The sequence below is a fragment of the Dromiciops gliroides genome, chromosome 5 (assembly GCF_019393635.1).
Source record: "Dromiciops gliroides isolate mDroGli1 chromosome 5, mDroGli1.pri, whole genome shotgun sequence".
NCBI classification, from domain to species: domain Eukaryota; kingdom Metazoa; phylum Chordata; class Mammalia; order Microbiotheria; family Microbiotheriidae; genus Dromiciops; species Dromiciops gliroides.
Genome location: NC_057865.1, coordinates 162,626,371 through 162,648,963, shown reverse-complemented (window position 1 = coordinate 162,648,963; position 22,593 = coordinate 162,626,371). Strand labels below are relative to the sequence as shown.

General features: G+C 37.2%; 1 protein-coding gene across 2 annotated transcripts in view; it reads left to right on the top strand.

Annotated features, from left to right (window-relative positions):
* HSPA14 (heat shock protein family A (Hsp70) member 14) overlaps positions 1 to 16,332 on the top strand; it is a 33,107-nt gene extending 16,775 nt beyond the window's left edge. For both annotated transcript variants that reach the window (XM_043965887.1, XM_043965886.1), the window contains exons 10-14: positions 1,046 to 1,148; positions 6,628 to 6,843; positions 6,981 to 7,154; positions 14,362 to 14,432; positions 16,136 to 16,332. In XM_043965887.1, coding sequence (XP_043821822.1) covers positions 1,046 to 1,148; positions 6,628 to 6,843; positions 6,981 to 7,154; positions 14,362 to 14,432; positions 16,136 to 16,214 — 643 coding nt within the window. In that variant the 3' untranslated portion in view covers positions 16,215 to 16,332. The remainder of the gene's footprint in view (positions 1 to 1,045; positions 1,149 to 6,627; positions 6,844 to 6,980; positions 7,155 to 14,361; positions 14,433 to 16,135) is intronic.
* The last annotated feature ends 6,261 nt before the right edge of the window (positions 16,333 to 22,593 follow it).

Below are 22,593 nucleotides of genomic sequence, written 5' to 3'. Positions count from 1 at the left end.
TATAAGATGTCACCAGAAATTGGCTTAGAGGGTTATGGATCTTAATGTGCTCCTAAATATCCAAAGATTACATTATTTTCGTTGGTTTTAAACTCATTTGTGTTCTTAGTGCTCCTACTATCTTGATATGAAATCTTTAGGCATTTAATAAGTTGTCGATATTGACTTATTAGGGTTTTTTAATGTTTTTCTTGTCCAGGATAAAAGATTGATAAGATGGCTAATTATTAGCAGTATTGTTAATATTTTAGATATTCTTAGGATATTTTGAGGGTTTTGTGGCAGGTTTTCTACTTATATTTTTATTTGAACTTGACTTTGAATGTCTTCAAACATTTGTAAACTTGAGCTTTAAAATAAAATGCCATTGGACTGTTAAGTTGTTTACCTACCATAGGCCAAGAGCTTGCTCAACTAATTAAAAGGCACTTAATATGTGCCTACTACTGTGCTGAGACCTGGGACTATGGAAAAAGTGAAAATAGTCCCCACACTCAAGGAGCTTACAAGCTCTTTAGAAAATGAGGGAGACAAGAGATGCATTAATAGATATATACAAGAGATATATAGAGTAGATTCAAGGTAATTTTAGAAGGAAAGGTTACTAGCATATGAGGAGACCAAGAAAGGTTTTTAAGTTGGGTCTTGAAGGAAGGCAGGGATTCTAAGGGACAGATGCCAAGAGGAAGAACATTCCAGAAGTGAGAGATAGCCTGGGCAAAGAGATTGAAATTTGGGGATTGAAAATTATATCTAAGGAACAGTGAGTAGGCTGGTATTATTGGACTGTAGAATGCTTTGAAGGAGGGAGTGACCTGAAATTTTGAGAAGCTTAAATGTTATGTAGCAGAGGAGTTTATATTCTGTCCTAGAGGTAATAGGGCATGTGGAGTTTATTAAGGGGAGGCAGGGGTGTGACACAGTTATTACAGTTTTTGATATTATAACAGGTCATTTTCCATTAACTATTTAAGTATTACTCTTTCATATAAAATAGATCATGTTTACTATAACTAAACATTTTCATTTTTTTTCTTTTTTGTAGGGCCAGATTTGAACTTATTTGTTCACCACTTTTTAATAAATGTATAGAAGTTATCAGAAATCTCTTGGAACAAGTTGAATTTACATCAGATGACATCAACAAGGTAATGCATATTTTCCCTCCTAATGTGTTTCTTGTTAATATAATTATATGATGTCAACCTAGGAGGGAGTTAGGTAGTTTATTGTCTTACTGAAGAAAGAGTACTGATATCTATTTAAACATTTTATGAGTATGTGCTTGTGAATTTTTTTAAAATTAGTTGGTTGTATACTATTTGTAATATGCACTTGTAATACCCTTCAGTGATAAAGAATAAGTTCTTTCAATTTATTTAACACTTGAGCATTTATATTATGGCTAAGATTTACTTTAAAAAGCATTTGGATGGAGGCATTTTGCTCTTAAGATCTTTTTGTGGTGTTGGCGGTTTAAAATTCTGTTGATTTTAAGAGCTATTTAAATTTGTGAGACATTTTGAAAATGGTTCTTTAAAAGGGTTTTACAACCAAAGGAAGTTAATGTTGCTAATGGAAGATTATTTGTTATGTTATCTCCATTAAAAAATTCGGGTTTACATGATACAGTTTTGTATTCCCCAATTTTGGTGTTAGGAAACCATACTTGATTTAAAACTAACAGATTCATTCGTATTCTAGTGTTTACTCTCCATTCTTACTGAACACGAATGATTTTCTAGGAGCTTTATATGACATAGAATTAAGATATTTCCTATTTGAGTTCCTGTCTATTTACAGTTGTACTAACATATTATGTGTACTTAATTTTTTGAATAAAAGTATTACATTCTGTGAAGACTTTTTTTAAAGATTTCTTAGTATGTTATCACATAAAATTAAGCCAGTAATACTAGGTTTTTTTTAATACTAATAATCATACAAATAGAAAAGAGCATTCTGTCAAAGGATGGATTTATTTAGGCCCAGAAATTTAGGGTTGGACTGTTACATTTTGCTTATCTCTAGAGAAAACCTCTCTAAAGTCTAGATAAACCATTCTTTTTCTCCTTCTTCACTTGGTAGTTAGTCTGTCAATGAATAAATTAAGTGTCTCCTATATGCCAAAGAAAGTCCTTGCTCTCAAGGAGCTCAGTGTTTAATTCATACTATCTATGTCAACAGCTGAGGGCTAATTTAACTTTTCCCCAATTTCCTATCCTAACATACAAGGGGACATCAGTTATAGCTCTTCCTTGTCCTATTCACTTTTGAGATTGCAGTGACATACAAACTTAGAGGAGAATGTGAAGGGGGGCAGCTAGGTGGCGCAGTGGATAAAGCACCGGCCCTGAATTCAGGAGTACCTGAGTTCAAATCCAGCCTCAGACACTTGACACTTACTAGCTGTGTGACCCTGGGCAAGTCACTTAACCCCCATTGCCCTGCAAAAAAAAAAAAAAGAGGAGAATGTGAGGATGTTTCTCATGAGCTAAAAATTATTTAGCTAAGTGCATCCTATAGTTATGCCAATCCCTACATCATGTGCCTTGGGATGGGTCTTTTGTAACAAACTCTAAAAGGTTCAAAGATACTCTGGTAGTAGAATGTTCTTTATGCCATAGACTGGTATTATATGGACAAGTTCAAGGTCTTTATTAGGTTCTGTGCTAGGAGAAGGAATTGTCAGTTGTATGCAGTTTTATGAAAGGAAGCATCAAAATATGAAAACTTTTAGTGCCAACTGGTAGATATTTTGTTATTTTTTAAAGTCCCTTAAAAATAGAGGTTTCTGGGGCAGCTAGGTGGCACAGTGGATAAAGCACTGGCCCTGGATTCAGGAGGACCTGAGTTCAAATGTGGCCTACTTACTAGCTGTGTGACCCTAGGCAAGTCACTTAACCCTCATTGCCCCACCAAAAAAAAAAAAGAAATAGTGGTTTCTAAAGTGAGGCCTGTCATAGTCCAAGGCGGTAAGTAATCTACCAACCTAAGGGTAAGAACGTGGGTCATATCCCACTCTCCCTAAGGTGACAGATCACAGTACTTGACTCCAAAGTATAGCTACATTATGTTATTACTAAATGCTTTTATTACTAAATACTTTTCCACTCTACCCCCTCCCACCTTGGCTTCCTATTGCTCTGCAGCCTTCCAATATCTTCCCTTCTCTACACAGTATACACTCCCACAGAGGCAGTTGGGCATTTGTATAAGGAATAACTGAAGGCAAAATTCACTCACTCCCCTTACCCTAAAGTGTATTCATGTCCTGTCCCTCAGATCACCTGATAAGAGCACCAGATCCCCTTCTTCCTTTTTGTCTTTTGGAGGGACAGAATGAGCAAGTATGGGATGAGTTATGATCATCTATGTTGCAGCACCCGTTAGATTATTTTTCCCATCAAACCCACCCCTCTTCTGAACTTAAGAATTTCCTTTGGAGAGCACTATTATTTTTTCCACCTTGATGTCATTCTTGACTTTTCACCTTCATTCATACCATTTCCAATCTTATTACATCTGCTTCCACAGCATCTTCCATCTGTCCCCTTCTCTATACTAATACAAGCACACTCTCTCATCGGCTCTCACTTAGACTATTACAATAGCCCCCTAATTGGTATCTCCCCTCTCCAGTCCATCATTTACACAGCTGGTCAAAATAATTTTCCTAAAGTGCACATCTGACCATGTTACTCATTAAATTTCAGTGGTTCCCTGTTCACTCTAGGCTTAGATATTGTCTTTAGTTTATATGTTTTATAATTACATACTTTATTAAAGTATTATGTCTAAGTTATTTAAATGAGTAAATATACATAGATATTCTAAACAATTTTTTTTTCCACTGATGGAGTACAAGATCAAAAAACTTTGGATACCACTGCCTTATTAGATGATATTGAAAGTCACTATATGTCCTAGTATTGGATATAACTCAGGATCCCGTGGGTTCCTCAGGGGATTTAAAATCCCTGAATTTTAGGGGATTTTAAATCACAGAAAAAATGTGTAATTTAGTGCTATATGCTTAGAAAAATGCTGTTCTGTGGCATAGGTAATAGAAGGATTTGTGATTTCTAAGTGTAATATAAAAGTTGACTACCATAATGATAAAATTTATATCACTGTAAATATTTTAAAGTATTTCTGCTAAGCATCTGTTTTAGGTTTGCAAATCCAAAATATAAGTAAGCTATAATTTATTTTCCCATAGCCCAGTGTAAAGTTGCTATCTAGCTATACTGTCTAAAATATCTAATGAGTGGTCACCAATAAATTATAAGCTTTAGCAAGAGTTTAGAATTTTAATCATTTATTAAGGAGAATAAGAATTTGGTGAAGAGAGAGAAAGAGGCCTAGATTCAGCTATCTATCTTGGGGAGCCCGCATCTCCTGTTTCTGCTCCCCACTGAGGTCCTTGTGAAAGAACATAAGAGAGCAAGCCTCGCCCCTTCTTCGTCCCACAAGCCTCCTGTGGAACCGGAAATATCCCATCCATATGCACACACAGCTCCAAGCTAATTGGCTGGTAGCTTTGATAGACAGTACCCACGAGCAAATGTCACTTCCTGACACCAAAAAAAAAGCCTCATGGCTTGCCCTCAGATGCCTTCTCCTCTTGGCGGAGATTTCCTATAGTAACTCCAGCAGGTGGCATCACTCCAATTGTTACATCAGACAAAAAATTCATACCATAGTTTCTACTTCAGTAAATTGTTAATATTTATGTATTTTGAAGCTTTGTGATTTCTTCTGTTTTGGTACTCTATCCACCAGTAAAACACTAGTGCCCCTGTTTCCCCATAACCCCTCCAACTTTGACCATTCCCATCTTTACTATTTTGTTAGAAACCTCAAAATTATTTTGGTTTACACTTCTTTTATTAATGATTTGGACCATTCTTTCATATGGTTGTTGATAGTTTACAATTTGTCTTTTGAGAACTATTTGTTATTCTATTTTATTTATTTATTTTTGGGGGGGACGGGGTAATGAGGGTTAAATGACTTGCCCAGGGTCACACAGCTAGTGTCAAGTATCTGAGGTGAGATTTGAACTCAGGTCCTCCTGAATCCAGGGCCGTGCTTCATCCACTGTGCCACCTAGCTGTCCTGAGAACTGTTTGTTTATATCCTTGAAACACATCTATCTATTGGGGAATGGCTCTTGGTCTTATCTGTTAGTTGTCTCCCTTTCTTAAACTAGAGGCATTTTATTTTTTGTAGAAGCTTTTCAACTTCATGTAATTAAAAGTATCTATTTTATCTTTTGTAAATGCCTCTGTCCCTTGTTCAATTAACCCATAGCTATGAAAGGTTTATGATCTGCTTTGCTTCTAATTTTGTTATTTTTAATATTCAAGTCACATACCAGTTTTATCTTCATTTATTCTAAGTATTAATGTTGTCCTTGTGAAAAGTCCATTTTTTCCTTTGATTCTCTGCTTAATCATTATGGAGTTATTCTCTCTTTTAGGGGCATTTCTGTTTAGATTTTTCATAATTTTTGATACTGGTATTTTTTTTTAACTTACTCATCTTTCAACTTCAGTTCCTGAGCTAGAGTTTTGTGCCAGAAACATGTTGCACCCCATTACTCTTTTGCATGCCATCTGTCTCCCATAGTTAGGCCTCCGTTGGTTCTTTGAAGTCCAAAGCACTTGGGTCTTCAGTTCCTCTTTGGAATCTCAATCCAGGTTGCTAGGAACTTTGGATCCCCTGGGCTTCAGGTGTTCCAGTCAGCATGCTGCCATCCTACACACTGGTCATTGCCACTTAGCACTTCCAAGGTCTGCACCCACAGTCTTCTTGACCACTCCTGGTCTTAGGCAAACCTTCCAGTCTTGCTGCCTCCACACCAAAGAGCTTTTCAGGTTACATATGCACCTGTCACTGGTCCCACTGGAAGTCTCCATTTCCTGTTGCCCTCACATGTTTTGCTGATCCTTTGTGCAGTTCTAGAGAAGAAGTAATTTACTGTAGATTTTCATTAGATTTGGTTTGACGTGAATTTAAGGGTTTTCTGGCATGTGGAAGCTGAGTATCCACCTCCTGTTCAGGAAGCTATTTGGCTGGAAGTTGTCGTAGCTATCTTTGATAGCTGCTATGTCTGGAAAAATCATCACCACATAGCCCCCCCTGACAATAAGACTCTCCAAGCTTTGCTTGGTTGGTCTTCAGAGAACATCCTTACCAGCTATCACCACACTCCTACTTGACTCATGCTTCCCAGCTTGCTGGGGTCTGTCAGGCGTGTGTGCCACTAGATGAGCCTTAGGAGTCCACTGTCATTTCTATAACACAGGCAAGTATGACAGCAGAATTTTTGTGATGATAAAACTCCATATGAAACAGGACATTATGAGGAACCTAAGAAATTAAGTATTTCTTAGATACTACGTAACTACAAAATGTCATCTAATATTTCATTTCATATGAAATTATTATTACTTATTATTATTATTATTACTTTCTAATAAAATTTCACAAAATGCCTGATTAAAATTAAGGATGCTTTTAAAAGCTCCAAGGAGTTTTTAATACTTCATTACAAGATTGATACTGTTTAATTCTGAAAAACACATTATCCAGACAATGAGAATGAACACTCTTTTCCAGGTTGTACTTTGTGGAGGGTCGGCTCGAATACCAAAGCTGCAGCAGCTGATTAAAGATCTTTTTCCAGCTGTGGAGCTCCTGAATTCAATTCCTCCTGATGAGGTTATTCCTATTGGTGCAGCTACAGAAGCAGGAATTCTTGTTGGCAAAGAAAATATTTTATTAGAAGAAGAACCTCTTGCTATTGAATGTTCTGCAAAAGATATCTTAGTGAAGGTATGTTCACCTTTTCTAAAGTTTGTAATAAAACATTAAATTTTGTTATAACATCCTTATAAGATAATGTACCATCTAAAATAACAAACTTCATTAGGTTAAAATTAATCATATTCATGTGGTTTTTGCACATTTAGGGAGTGGATGAATCAGGAGCCAATAGATTCACCGTACTGTTCCCATCAGGGACTCCTTTGCCAGCCCGAAGACAACACACATTACAAGCCCCTGGAAGCATATCCTCAGTGTGTCTTGAACTCTATGAGTCAATAGGAAAACATTCTGCAAAAGATGAAAATAAATTTGCACAGGTGAGAGTATTGAGTTTATATATTATTATCAAAAACAAATTTTTGTCTTTTCCTTCTAGAGTATTATCTGTCTAAAGTTATATCTATAACTTTACTGTATGTGGTGTTGCTACAGCCGAAAAATTGAATACTATGTTATACATGGGCTACATGACAATTTTTTAAAAACTAATAATTGGGTGCCTAGTGATTCAGAGAAGGAAATAAGTGGAAATAAAATTGGACCAGCGTTGATGGCCACAAATGTATGCTTTCAGATCATAATCGGTCGTTTAACATGTGAACTCCAAGTTTTATTGCAAGGAAGCAAGTGCAAGCTAATACTTATCACTAAGATTTCGGTGAATGGGATTCATACCACAACCCAAGCTTTAACATTGTTGAGAAGGTGTAGCTAAAAAGCACCATGTATCAAGAAATGTGCTTCTGCTCCACTGCCCCTGAATCTGAATTTAGAAGCACACAGAAGCAGGTGTAGTAAATGGAGAGCCATTTTCAGAGCCAGGAAGGGCCATGGCAGAACCAAACAGTTTGTGTAACCATGGGCAATTGCTCTGGGCAATTGTCCTTAAGATTTTAAGTTTCAGAGAATGTTCCATTCTACATTGGCAGAAGAAGTTCCTCATCTGTGACTTTCCTATTACACTGAAATCATAGCTCTAGTTGGAGTCCAGTGTAGATTATATGGGTGAGAAATGTAGTAATACAGAAGCACTGTTATTATGGTAGCATACTACAGGTAAATTTGCCAGATAGAGGCTATAGATGAAGCTTTGCTAATACAGACTGGTACAGGATGGAGAAATCTAGTCATACATCACCTGAAACTCTCATTCTCCTAAAATACTAAAAGCATAGGATAAATTCTTGACTTATCTTACTAATAGTGTCTTGTGATGTTTAAAATCTAAATTGTGGTCACCTTAAATTAGAAGCTTTAGCACCAGTCCTTGGGCATTAAACATTTATTAAAGCATACAGATATTCCCATGGAGTTCAGAAAGTTAAGAAAAAGAAGTCCTACCTAGCCTAGAGTTCCAGCCTGGTCTGTTTCTTCCTCAAATCCTCCTCCACGAGCCTGCTTTAATCAGGAACTCTCTCCAGCAAGCTGATTGTGGAAGCTTTTTATAGGTCTGGAACAGAGGCGGTCCTCACACACTGCTTCAAGTTGATTGGTTGGCGTCATCCAAATCCATTGGTTCTGAAGGTGTTCTCAAGGTGTGATTACAATCCAGTTAACTTGAAGTAGGTTAATCAGCAGTTAATCGCTCTCACTTGATTCAATCAGTCTAGATTAATCTCCAGGTGGGTCTTTGAGTATCTGCTAAATCTCATTATTTCATCACAGTCTTCTTTCAAAAAGTAAGGAAAGCAACATGAGGAGGGACTGCTATTCTGGCTTTAATTATGACCAAAAAAGATCTGGTTGGAGATGTGAAAAGAACAAGAACCTTGGGAGAATGTGACCATGTTATCTTCAGTCTGAAGTAGCCAAAGGATACAGCCCATAGTCAGTCAGACATGTAACCCTAGATTTTATAGGATCATAAACTATGGGCTGGAAGGGACCTTAGAGGATATCTAGTCCAGCCCCCCCATTCTATACAGAAGGAAATCGAAACCTGTTGAGGTTAAATTATATTTCCAAAGGTCACACATATTAAGTGGTAAAAGCATGACTTTAACCCAGGTGTCTGATTATAGATCCAGTACTCTTTACATTACACCATGCTAACAGATTTCAAGAAGTTCAGAAAATGAATAGGCAGAGTCCTATGGACCAGATTTCTAAAAGGAAAAATGGCTCAAGAAGAATGAGAAATGGCGTTCTGACAACTGCATATATTCCTAAAGAGGAAGAAAGCAAGAGAGACATGTAAAACAACTGCTCTGTGGAAAGGTCATATGCAGAAATAGGAATGAAGGATACAAATACGGTGGCACATAATACTAAGATTAGTTTTAGGAAAGCCAAAACAAAAAATGAACTGAAATATACCAAAAATATTATGGACAATATAAAGGACATTTTTTTAAAGTTATGTACAGAAGAAGAAGAAGAGTTAAAGAAGAGCAAGATCCACTGGTAGTCACAGATGTTGTAATGTTAACAGACATTAAAGCCCAAGTTCTAAGTACTTAATTTTCAAAAAATCAATTTATAAAAAGCTTTTCAGAAAAACTGTTATTATGTATATGTAGAATGGCAAGCATATATCAGGTTTCTGTTTAGTTTAACAAAAAGAAAGTTGCTTTTTAAAGGAAAGCACTATTTGATGAAAATGCTCTTTTAATTTTTTTTTTTAAGTGAGTCAATTGGGGTTAAGTGACTTGCCCAGGGTCACACAGCTAGTAAGTGTTATGTGTCTGAGGCCAGATTTGAACTCCAGACTCCAGGGCCGGTGCTCTATTCACTTCGCCACCTAGCTGCCCCCATGCTCTTTTAATTTAAGATTTATCAAGATGGAAAAATACATTTGGTTGCAACATCTATTCCCTTTCCTCCATTTGTTTTTCCTTAGTACCAATAGATTGATATGGTCTGATTTATGTTGATCACAGAGAAATTGCAGCAGAGAATTAAGATATAGAGAAAAGCTAAACAAATGACCCACTGTACCCAGTCATATTCAAAACAGGACAATTTTGGTCCCAGAAAATTTTAATTCAATTTTATTAAGTGCCTTTGTACAAATTACTTATTATGTCTGAAGTTTTTAAAGATGAAAAATAACACTGGTTTTGCCTATAAGGAGTTAATGCTATATTAAGGAAGAGGAGATACACAAGAATACTCATGTATACAATTAAGTCTGATATAAGGCAGAAAGTGATCAGGGTGAAGGATTACCTTGTATGGTTCCATGAGAAATTTGAGGAGGGAGAAATCACTTTTTCATCTGGCATAAAGTTTTCCAGTTTAGAAACCCATAGTGCAGATTAATTGGAACAATATAAAATAATTACATTTTAACTTATACAATAAACTTTTCAGTATTTAACATCTTTAAAAAACAAAACCAAACCCAAAATGCAACATATCCTTTTGCCACAGTGCCTTGCTTTAACTGATTTGGTATTGAAATCACAGTATTTTGATACTTTTTCTTCAGTTGTTCATCATGAAACCATATTTTTATCACACTGAGTATTAAGCATACCTTTGATAGTCTATTTTTCCAAATTTAGCCTTGGTAAGGTTTTCACTGGAGTTTAAATCACAAGTTCCCAGGCCACTGAAGCATGTTTATCTCCATCTCTTAGATAAATTTCTTAACCATTTGTGATTTGTACAATGCTCACGATGCAGTATTCTATCTCCATTTAGTACTTTCTGTTATTCTGGAACAATTCTGCTTTTCAGTATATCAGTAGATTTGTCAGAGTTCATAATTTCATTTCCTCAGTGGAAACAAGACTTTCAGGCCCACTGAGATTTGAAAAAAAAAAAAGCCCCAGATTATAATTGTTTTATAGTTTGGCGAAAATGCCCAGATATTCACCTGGAAGGTGCTAACTGCCAGCTTCATTGGCCATTACCCAGTTCTGAGTCAGATCCAGGACAGACTGAGAAAACTTCCTCCCGTGAGTGACTTTCCATGGTCAGGAGTGGTGGCAGGCAGCTCAGAAACAAGCAAGCAGCATTGTGAGCCAAATCCAACTTCTCAACCACACTGAAGCCTGTAGAGGAATTTCTGCAGGATAGAAACCCTAAATCAAAGGGAGGGGCTTGAGGGGAGAGGAAAGGCTGCAGTTCTGTCACTGAACTAGCAAAGCTTCCCTGCTGGGGGATAGCAGCCGAGTCCAGCAGCAGTCTCCTGTTCCTCAGAACTAGATGCAGGTTTGGAACTTGCACAGCTCAGACTAGGAGAACAATCTCATTTTGCCCTATGTCAGACTACTTTGGGAGCACTGGAAGGTTTATGGTCCTGAGCCTAAGCTGTCCTTGAGATCCTAAAATAACACTCAGTAGACCAAGAAAGGCAAGGGTTTTCAAGAAAGCAGCCCAGGTTTTCCCTTTGTAAGTGTATAGAGATCAGCTCTGACATAAAATTCAAAGTCAGAAAGGAGGCCGGAAGAATGAGCAAACAAAAAGAAGAGCCCCACCATAAGGAGATATTGCAATGACTGTGATGCTTGGGAGACAAACCTAAAAGAAAAGAATGACGCCAAAATATCTATAAGCAAAGCCTCAAGGAAAAAACAAAACAACTTGGGCACAAATTCAATTAGAATTCCTTGGAGAGATGAAACGAGATTTAAAAGTGTTTTTGTCAGTCCAGTGAGAGTACTTGAGGAAAAAACTGGAAAAGAAATTAGAACTATTAAAGAAAAATTAGAAAGGGAATAATTTACTGCAAGAAGTATAAAACCTTGCCCAAGCAATGAACTCCCTGAAAATCTGAACATACCAAATAGAAGCCAATGACTCAGGGGTAGCTAGGTGGCACAGTGGATAAAAGCACCAGCCCCTGGATTCAGGAGGACCCGAGTTCAAATCCAGCCTCAGACACTTGACACTTAGTAGCTGTATGACCCTGAGTAAGTCACTTAACCCTTAATGCCCTGCAAAGAAAAAAGAAGCCAATGACTCCATGAGACAATAAGATGTTTTAAAACGAAGTAAAAAAATGGAAGGGGGGGGGGGAACAGCAGATATAAAATATAGTAAAAAACAAGCCATGTGGAAAAAAAAGATTAAGGAGAATGTTGAGAATCATTGCACTGTCTTAATGCCATGACCACAAAAGGAGCCTAGATAGCTTTTTTTTCCCCCCAAGAAATTTTAAAAGAAAATGGAGGGACAGTGTAAATAGGATCTGTCATTGACTTTCTGACAAATTCCAAAGTTAAAACACCCAGGAATATCATAGCCAAAATTCAGAGCATACAGGTCAAAGAAAAAATGCTGCCAGCAGCTAGAAAGAATTCAAGAACTCAGGAGCCACTGTCAGGATCGCACAATTTAGCAGCCATCACTTTGAAAGAGCAGAAAGCTTGGAATACAGTATTCCAGAAGGCAAAGGATACAGACTTACAGCCAATAATAACTTAATCAACAAAACTGAGGTCAGAGGGAGAGAGGGGAAGAGAATTGACCTTTTTTAAAATAGAGGACTTCAGAACATTCCTGATGAAAAGATCAGAGCTATGTAGGAACTTTGAAGTTAAAATAAAGGTGTTAAGAGAAACATTTTTAAAAAGTAAGCATGAATGAACAGTGAACGGGGGATAAACTTAATTACATTCTAATACGGGGAGTTGATACATGTACTCCCCTCCCTGAACCCTATCATCATCATGGGTCATAGAGGAAGTATAATCAGATAAGGCCTGGGAATGGTTCTGTGGGAGTAGTGGGGAAGAAGGTTAGGGAAAATTATCTCATATAAGCAGGGGCACAAAGTAGAGCTACACAAGGAGGAAGAGCAGCTAATATTTGAATTCCATACTCATCTGAAATGGTCAAAAAAGAAATAATACACATATACAAACATACATACATAGACAATTGGGTATAGAAATACAGTTCACTCAATGGGGAAATAAAAGAGGAATTGTATGAATCAGGGAGGGTAGATTAAAAGATTAATCCTAAACAAAAAACAAACTCTTAAAGATGTTCTTTTAAGATGGCAAAGAATGGGAATCTGAGGGTGTGCCCATAAATTGGGGAATGGCTCAACAAGTTGTTATATAAATGTGATGGAGTATTACTGTGGTATAAGAAATAATGAAGCTGGTGGTTCCAGAGAAATTTGGGAAGACTTAGATGAATTGTTCCAGAGTGAAGTGAGCAGAACCAGAACAATTTATACAATGACAACATTGTATAAAGACAAATAACTTTGAATGAATCAGGAATTCTGATCAATATAATTACCAACTACAATTCCAGAGGACTAATAATGAATCTTACTACCACCCTCCTGATACAAGAGGTGGTAGTAAGAATAATACAGAATGAGACATTTTTTTGGATATGGCCAATGTGGAGATTTGTTAGAGTATATGTGTTTGCAAGAGGGTTTTTGTTTTCTTTAGTTCTTAATTAGGGAAAGGGAGTTTGGGGTAAGAGAGTGAGAAGGTGGATTTTTCCTGATTTAAAAAAAATAATTTTAAAGGGAGTTTTATCAGTAAAAAATTATTTTCCCAATCTTTAGTACTACAGTCTTTGTATTGACTGGCTTATGATAAGTAATTTTTCTTTATAATAGTTGACAGCTTCACACACACACACACACACACACACACACACACACACACACACACACACCCTTTACCCCCACCCCCACCCAACCCCCCACTCTGATTCTGTTTTTTTTACTGTCTTTCCAACTTTAGGAAGCCTACCTATACTGTTCTTTAGAAGAATCAGTAAGAATTCCTCTAGCTTCCAGTTCCCTCTGAAGGTCTTTGCTTGTTTTCTAAGTTGGTCAGTTTTGCAATAGTCATTTGTTACTTCTTAGTATGTTTTTCCTTTTCAGTCCCATTTTCCTTTGTGCTTTGGTACAGTTCATCTTGTTTCATTGTGGGCTTGTATAATCCCTGAAGTGTCTCTAACAGTCATTGAAAGTGTTCTCTTTAAAAGCTACATTTACTTGTTTCCTTGAAGTAATATAATAGAATTAAATACACATAGAATTAAAAACACAACCAAAAAAAGCAGTGGAGTATGTGTGTGGCATGAATTCTAGCATTTAATCTACAGATAACTAACTAAAGGTGGAAATGACAGCTCAAGCTGGTTTCATCTGGTCAAGATCTGACATTTGAAGTCAGCCTAGCTATAGATTCACACATCACCCCACCTACCCCACCCCACCCCCAGCCTTAAAAAAAAAATGACCTATACACAATCATTGCTGTCACAAAATAAAGTCATGAAACTGTCTGCTTGTCCCAAGTAATTCACACACCATTGTAATTACCTTATACAAAAGAATAAAGAGGGATACATACTTCTTCATTTCTTCCCCTATCTACTCTCTCTAGTCTGGTCCTGTCACATATAATTCTCATTCTATAGAAGCTGTATCCAATTTAAAAAGAATAATTTTTATTCTCTGAATTTTAAGTATGTCATATAAGAGCAAGATTGAACATTTATGGGTTTTATAATAACATTTGAGATGGCTAATTTATCAATTTATGAGTTAAGATGATGCTTTGTTGAATCTTTTCTAACATTCTTTCTCTCAAACAGATTATACTCCAGGATTTAGATAAAAAAGAAAATGGGCTGCATGATATACTAGCTGTTCTTACCATGAAAAGGTACAAAAAGGAAAATATGCTTACTGATGTAAAAAAAATAGTCTTTATATTTTGAGCATTTCAGTATTTCATGAATCAGTTTGTTGGTTTACTTTTTTTTTTTTTTAGTGAGGCAATTGGGGTTAAGTGACTTGCCCAGGGTCACACAGCTAGTAAGTGTTAAGTGTCTGAGGCTGGATTTGAACTCAGGTACTCCTGACTCCAGGGCTGGTGCTCTATCCACTGTGCCACCTAGCTGCCCCATGTTGGTTTACTTTTTGAAAACTAGGCAAAATCTACTCAGTACTAAAAATTTGTTCTTGTTGACAAGTAGTCATTGATATGTACAAAGAGTTTATAAGCAAACTATTCTTTATGCCTTGAGCATTATTTTGTTGCATAAATCATGTTTCTTTCCAGTAAATTACAATATATCCTAATCAAACTTTATATTTAATTATACTTCTAACCTAAAAAAAGTGGGCTTTGCTGTTTTCAGAAAACATCATTTAAGCAATATCCAGTCTTATTTCCTTGAAAATTATATGGTAAAATTTCCACTGCTTCCTTGCTCAAAAATAGGGTCAGTTCTTTATTGTTGCCATAGAGTGTCTCCAGGCCCAGTTTTACCACATTTTGGTCCCACATAATATAAAAATATTAAATGTCATTATCACAGGTTCTCATGTAATAATAACTCTTTATAGTATGTAGAGAGTCAGTTATCAAGATATACCTGACAACAGTATCAAGCAGTTTTTTCCTCTCTTGGTAAGGCCAGTGCCATAATGAATTAATAAGCATATGGGATTTTTGAAGATATATTCATAACAAGAAGAATGTACAATCATTTATTACGAGCGAATCTTTTACAATCATCTAATATAAAGGACTTTTTTCATGAGTTAAGAATCGTTGCAATGTATAGTTGAGGAGCTGTTTAGTTGCATTGTGCTCAATGATTAGACTGAAATATATTCTGGCCCATCTTAAGTCTACACAATTTAAACTTAAATTTGGTATTGTGTAATTTAAAATTCTAAATGTAGGTTCTAATCTGTTCCCCCAGCTTTGAGGGAAACTGACTAAAATCACTGATAAAACGAGTTTAGATTTTTAAGGGTTTATTGAAATATAGAAAGAGAAAGATTGAGAACAGAATTCTTACAACCTCACAATCCTATCTTTCCTCAGCTCCTCTCTGTCTTTTCCTCCAGTCACCACCAAGTCAGGAACCAAAAAAACCCAGAGCTTTCCACCCAGGCCCTCCTTCCTCCTTCCTGTCCCCTCCCAGAAAATAGGAGGCTTCTCAACTTGATTGGCTGGTAGCCTTGATAGACAGCACCCATGAGCAAATGTCACTTCCTTACGTCAAGGAAAAGCCACATGGCCTTGCCCTCTGAGGCATTCTCCTCATGGTGGAGCTTTCCTATAGTAAGTCTCCAGTAGGTGGCGTCATTCTAATCATTACAGTATCACAAGTGGCTGTTTTAGCCAAATGATCTAGAGATTGCTTTAAGGTAGGGAGAAAGGGGGGAAGCTTCATAAGTGTGGCACATTAGATGCTCTGTTTAAAGCCTTGGAAATGAAACATTTATTCCATATGTAAAGTCTGCTCCCTGAAAACTAAAGTTGCTATAGCTTTTTTTCTAGAAAGTAGTACTCAAGTACTTTAAGAATTTCCATGACTTTTTAATAACAAGCCTGTGCATTTTTCTTTGTAGGGATGGATCTTTACATGTGACATGCACAGATCAGGACACTGGAAAATGTGAAGCAATTACTGTTGAAGTGGCATCATAATGGGGCGGCTAGGTGGCACAGTGGATAAAGCACCGGCCCTGGATTCAGGAGTTCCTGAGTTCAAATCTGGTCTCAGACGCTTGACACTTACTAGCTGTGTGACCTTGGGCAAGTCACTTAAGCCCCATTGCCCTGCCAAAAAAAAAAAAAGAAGAAGAAGTGGCATCATAGTAACTTTTGAGAAAGCATTTTTTTCATTACTGGAATATCTATGTCATTTTGTTTTTGTTCAGAACTGATGTTTATATTAAAACATTTTTTAATGAACCACATAATCTGTTTTTATTAAACTAAATTAGAAGGTATTTTTAAATGACTTATTAAAATGTTGAATGAATTAGATATAGAAAAATGTAATTGTTATTACATAACTGGTTAGAGTGAAATTATTCTGAGTGAGTAAGAAATTAGTGTTGAACTTTCCCCCCTTTAAAATTGTCTTTTGAAGGGGCATCTAGGTGGCACAGTGGATAAAGCACTGGCCCTGGATCCAGGAGTACCTGAGTTCAAATTCAACCTCAAACACTTGACATTTACTAGCTGTGTGACCCTGGGCAAGTCACTTAACCTTCATTACCCCACCCCCCAAAATAAAATAAAATTGTCTTTTGAGAAACATTTGGCTTGTAAGGGTTGTTAAACTAAATGTGTCCCACCATCAGGAGGAATTCAGTGGCCAATGAGAGGCTCATTGGATAATTAATGGGAGAATGTATTGTTTGTCCAAACTTACAGTAGAACTCATTGTTACCATGGAGGGCTAGGAGACAGATAATCTAAACATTCATTCTTATCTCCTGTTCCCCATCAGTTAGCAAAGCTAAAGGGAAAGACACAAGGAAAATCTAAGCTTTATTGACTTACCACTGACACTTCCTACTTTATACATTTCCAACTTATACATTTCTTTCCAACATTATACATTTTCCTTATATTATTGGATTTTATATAAGTATCTAAAACATCTATTTTATGTTTCTAAAAATGAGCTATAAATGTTACAATCTATGCATAATGGCCAAATATAAAAAAACTTAAGTAACTTAGTAATGGACTGTATAGTACTAAGAGCATAGAATAATTTACATCTGAAACTTAACATGGTTTATTCTTTCATAGTACCTTTAAAATCCTTTAAGTAGAAGAGTCTGACTTCTTTATTTCCATGCTCTTTGGCTAAGACACTAAGTACTCTTCTATTATCAGGAATGTATCAAAATTATGAAGAGTTGAAAACAATACTTTTATAAGTCAAAAAGCATTATTTGAGAAATAAAATACTCTTCAATTAACAGTTCAACTCCTTTTATTTGAACATTTATATAGTGATTCTAGGAGCCTCTTGAGAGGGAAAGTTCTTTTTAAAAATTTTTAAATAGAGCACTGGACATTCTGTATTTGCTTTCAGTGCAAATATACAGAATCAAATTTGAAATGAATGCAAGTCATTTATCTTTTCAATACACACAGACTAGTCAGCAGTATCATCTTTGAGTCCTAGAGGATGGATGGTGGCCAATAGCCACATGTTGGTAGGTGATATTGTGCTAATTGTTATCAAGCCTGAAATTCAGTTTTTTCCTCAGTGAAGTTCATGGTCACTCAGAGATCAGTCCAACAAATCTAGAAAACACACAGGATACCTGTTGCTCAGTCTGTGACATGCAGCTGGATGGGCAATTCATTAAGTTAGATGATTAATACCTGCACAGACACTGCAGATGAACCACAGGCCGTTCCCAGAAGTGAATAGAAGAAAGAAAGAAGACTGAATTGCTTATGAGTAGTTACACAGAATTCTGACACTCCCAAACTATTCCTTGACACATATCCCAAATTTACAAAACGACCATTCTTCTGGTGATGCTATATGGCTATGAATCATGGGACAGGATCAAACTACAAGTGACTCAAGAGGTCAATGAATGTATAATAGGTAGGCTGTAACATATTACTAGTGATGACCTGTGTAGAAGAAGTAGCATAAAATGTATCATCCAGGAAGAATATTAAGGGGAAAAAGAGGTGGGCAGTCATGTTTCAAGAGCAAGGGTTACAAAGCACTTTGTTCAGCCTTTTGAAGTAGAGCATGTCATCCCTATTTTGCATATTAGGAAACTAGATGATTTCTCCCAGTATCCACATAAAAGTGCTAGAGCTAGAACTTGCAATGCAGGTCTTCTTTTGACTCCAAGACTATGGTTTGTACTGTTATACAGGAAAGCTAAAACAGAAAAGAAGGGATTTATTATTGTTTCAAAGATTTAGTGTCACTTCCAGGATTAAACTAATCATCCTACCCCAATTTTGCTACTTGGCCATTTGAACTGTATCATCTTGCTCATCTTAAATATTTTGGGGGGAAAGTAATAAAATGTGCCTGTTTCAGAAAAATATTCGGTATACAACAATCTTAATTTATGGAACAGATTTTAAAACTTCTTTATCTTGGGGGCAGCTAGGTGGCGCAGTGGATAAAGCACCAGCCCAGGATTCAGGAGGACCTGAGTTCAAATCCGGCCTCAGACACTTGACACTTACTAGTTGTGTGACCCTGGGCATGTCACTTGACCCGCATTGCCCCACAAAAAAACCCAAAAATGTCTATCTTGTCAAAGGATACTTCATTTTACAAAATATTTAACAGTACCCTTGTGTGCACTGAAAATTATTCACTTTAGGTTGGATAAATAAAGTGTAATTTTAACTTTCTCCCTTTGCCCTTCTCTCTAATGTTAATTTTTAGAAGAGCTTTGTGGCTTTGGAATCAATCGACAACCATTTATTAAGCACCCTTTATGTCCTGGACACTATTAAGCAGTGGGAATACAAATCTAATAACCATTTCTCAATCTTGATCATCTTTAATCTCGATAGTATTTGACACTGAAAATCATCATCTCTTCTGGTTACTTTCCTTTTAAGTTTTCATGACATTGCTCTCCTTATTTTCTTCCTATCTATCTAACTGCCCTTGTCAGTCTCCCTTGCTGGTTCTGTATGTCAGGCTCCCTAACTCTGGGAGTTCCCTAAGGCTATCCTGGGCCCTCTTCTCTGAGCCTGCTCTTGGTGATTTCACACCCATGTATTCAATCATCACCTCTCATCATCTCAAGTTCTATTATTATTAGCCCTAGTCTCTCCTGGCTACTCATAGATCTTCAACTGCCTCTTGGACAACTCTACTGAAGTCCTAAAGGGATCTCAAATACAACATGTCTAAAAACAGAACTCATCTTTCCTACCACATTCTCTTTTCTGAACTTTCCTATTCTGAGCAAGGGCACCACCATCCTCCCAATCACTCAGACTCACAAGCTCCATGTAATCCCTCGACTCCTCACTCTCACTCCCCTCATGTAGTCAGGCTTTTGCAAAGTCTTGTCATTTTATTTCACATCATCTCTATGTCCCTTTCTTTTGACTCATACAACCAGTCTCAGGCTCTTAAATCTTGCTTGGACTCCTGCAATAGCCTCTTAAATGGTCTCTCTTCCTCAAGTCTCTCCCTACTCCAATCTATCCTTCATTTATCTGCCAAAGTGGTTTTTCTATAGTGTAGGTCTTCCTACCCTACCCTCTATTGAATGAACTCCAATGGCTCTCTTTTACTTCCAAGATCAAATATAAAGTCTTTTGTCTGGCATTTAAAACTCTTCATAACAGGGTCCTTTTCTACCTTTCTGGCCTTTTTATACCTTACTCTCCTTCACCAACTACAGTCCAATTATACTACCTTTCTTGTATCTCCTCAAACATGACAATCTATCTCTGTGCCTTTACACTGGTTTTCCCCATGTCTAGAATGATCTGCCCCCTCATCTCAGCTTCTTGGTTTCTTTCCTTCCTTCCTTCCTTTCTTCCAGACCCAGCTCAAATTATACATTCTGACTTTCCCCATCCCCACAGCTATTACGGCCTTCCCTTTAAGACTAATTTCATCTATGGTATTCTATATATTTTGTATCTCTTAATAATGTATATATTGTATCTCCCATTAGAACATAAGCATCTTGAAGGCAGGGAGAGATTGGTTGGTTTTGCCTCCTTTTGTATCCCTAGAACTTTTCAGAGTGCCTGATACATATCAAGTACTTAATAAATGCTTGTTGTCTGACAGCAAAAAGTGAAAAAAACTCTTCCCTAAAGGAATTTATATTCTAGCACATACATATATTTATATAGAATATATACAAAACAAATACAAAGTAGTTTCAGAAGAAAGGGGGGGGCAGCTAGATGGCGCAGTGGATAAAGCACCGGCCCTGGATTCAGGAGAACCTGAGTTCAAATCCGACCTCAGACGCTTAACACTTACTAGCTGTGTGACCCTGAGCAAGTCATTTAACCCCAATTGCCTGAAAGAAAGAAAGAAAGAAAGAAAGAAAGAAAGAAAGAAAGAAAGAAAGAAAGAAAGAAAGAAAGAAAGAAAGAAAGAAAGAAAGAAAGAAAGAAAGAAAGGAAGGAAGGAAGGAAGGAAGGAAGGAAGGAAGGAAGGAAGGAAGGAAGAAAGAAAGAAAAGACTGGGACTGGGAAGTCTCCTGAAGAAGGTAACACTTAAGCTGAGTTTAGAGGGAAACCAGAGGTTCCAAGAGGTGGAGACAGCCTTCCAGGCCTGGGGGAAAAATCAGTGCAAAGGCACAAGAAAAGGGAAATAAGTGTCATGAAGGAGGAAAAGCTGCAAGTAGGGAAGGATGGCTAGACTATAATGAAGTATGTGGAGGGGATTTATGTATAAAAAGACTGCTAAGATATGAAGGGGCCAGGATATGAAAGTTTTAAATGTCAAATGACAGAATTTACATTTGAAGTAACAGAAAGCCATAGGAGTTTTCTGAGTAGTTAGGAGACATGATAAGGTCCATACTTAAGGAAAATTATTTTGATGGCTGAGGAAGGGGAGCAAGGAGATCAGTTAGGAGGCCACTGAATAATCTAGGCAAGAGGTGATGAGCATGAACTAGGGAGGTGGCTGTGTGAGTAGAGCAAAAAGGATATGTTGTAGAAGTAGAATCAACAAGTTGGATATGTGGGGTGAGAAAGTGAGGAGTTGAAGATAACAGGTTGTTAAACTGAGTGCCTAGAAGGATAGTGGTCTTTCCAACAGAAATTGGAAAGTTCACAGTAAAGGGATTTTTGAAAAGAGATAAATTCTCTTTGGGGCATGTTTAGTTTGAGATATCTATTGGATATACAGTTTGAAATGTCTGTTAGGCAGTCAGTGTTGAAGCACTGGAGCTCAACAGACTTGGACTGAATCTATAGATCAGGGAGTCATCTGCAACAGAGATGATAAACTGAATCGCGGGTGCTGGGAGGTTACCGAGAGAACAGAGAGAAAAAAGAGGCAAAGCTTAAGAGGCAGCTAGATGGTACAGTGGATCATGTAGTGGTCCTGGAGCCGGGAAGACCTGAATTCAAATATGGCCTCAGATACACACTAGTTGCCTGACTCTGGACAAGTCATTTCTGTCTGCTTCAATTTTCTCAACTCTAAAACAGAAATAATAATAGCACCTACCTCCCAGGGTGATCGTGAGGATCGGATGAGATATGTGCTCTTAACACAGTGCCTAGCACAAAGCAGACACTACATAAATGATATTTTTATTATTAGCTTTATGGGAATATGTCCACAGTTAGTGGGCCTGAATGATGAGCTAGCAAAGGAAACAGGATCAGACACCTTTGCAAACAGGAGCATTTAGAGGATCTCACCATCTCCAGCTAATGCCCCCAGCTCGGACTATACACTGGATCCCCTCCATGTCAGTAGCACGTTTTTGGCAAGCACACACTTTACTCGCTGTCTTAGGCTTTGCTTGATATTATGGATCATAGATGGGGTCACTGAACAAGGTTGTCTTTACGGGTCGTCTTTCAAACTATATAGTACAATTTTGACATTCATAAAAGACACCTGGAGAAGCTCTGATGAGAATTTTCCGTGGCTAATCCTGGAGTCTAGGTAATTGTAGCAGAACCATAGTAACTTTATTTACTACCGCTTCAATTACAAAAGGAAAGAGATGGAATGGATCACACCTTGGACTTGTCAACTGATTTTACGTTTTTTGGGTTTTTTTTATCCTGTCAAGGAAAAATCTTGCCTAAATCAAAGAAACCATAAAATACAAACAAAACACCCTTTAAAATTACAGAGGAGAAACGAGGGCCTAACTTGAGGACTGTTTCTCAGTAGTAGATAAACGTCGTCTTAGACCTGAATATGACTTCAGCACAAGGTTTTATAAAGTGTTTTGCGCTTGGCTCACGGTAGGCCCTTAATAAATGCTTTTCCCCTCCAGGCTCAGCGCGTACGCACTTCTCCGGGCCCGCGGGTACCCGCATAGCTCTGGCATGCGCTCCCCGCCCCACT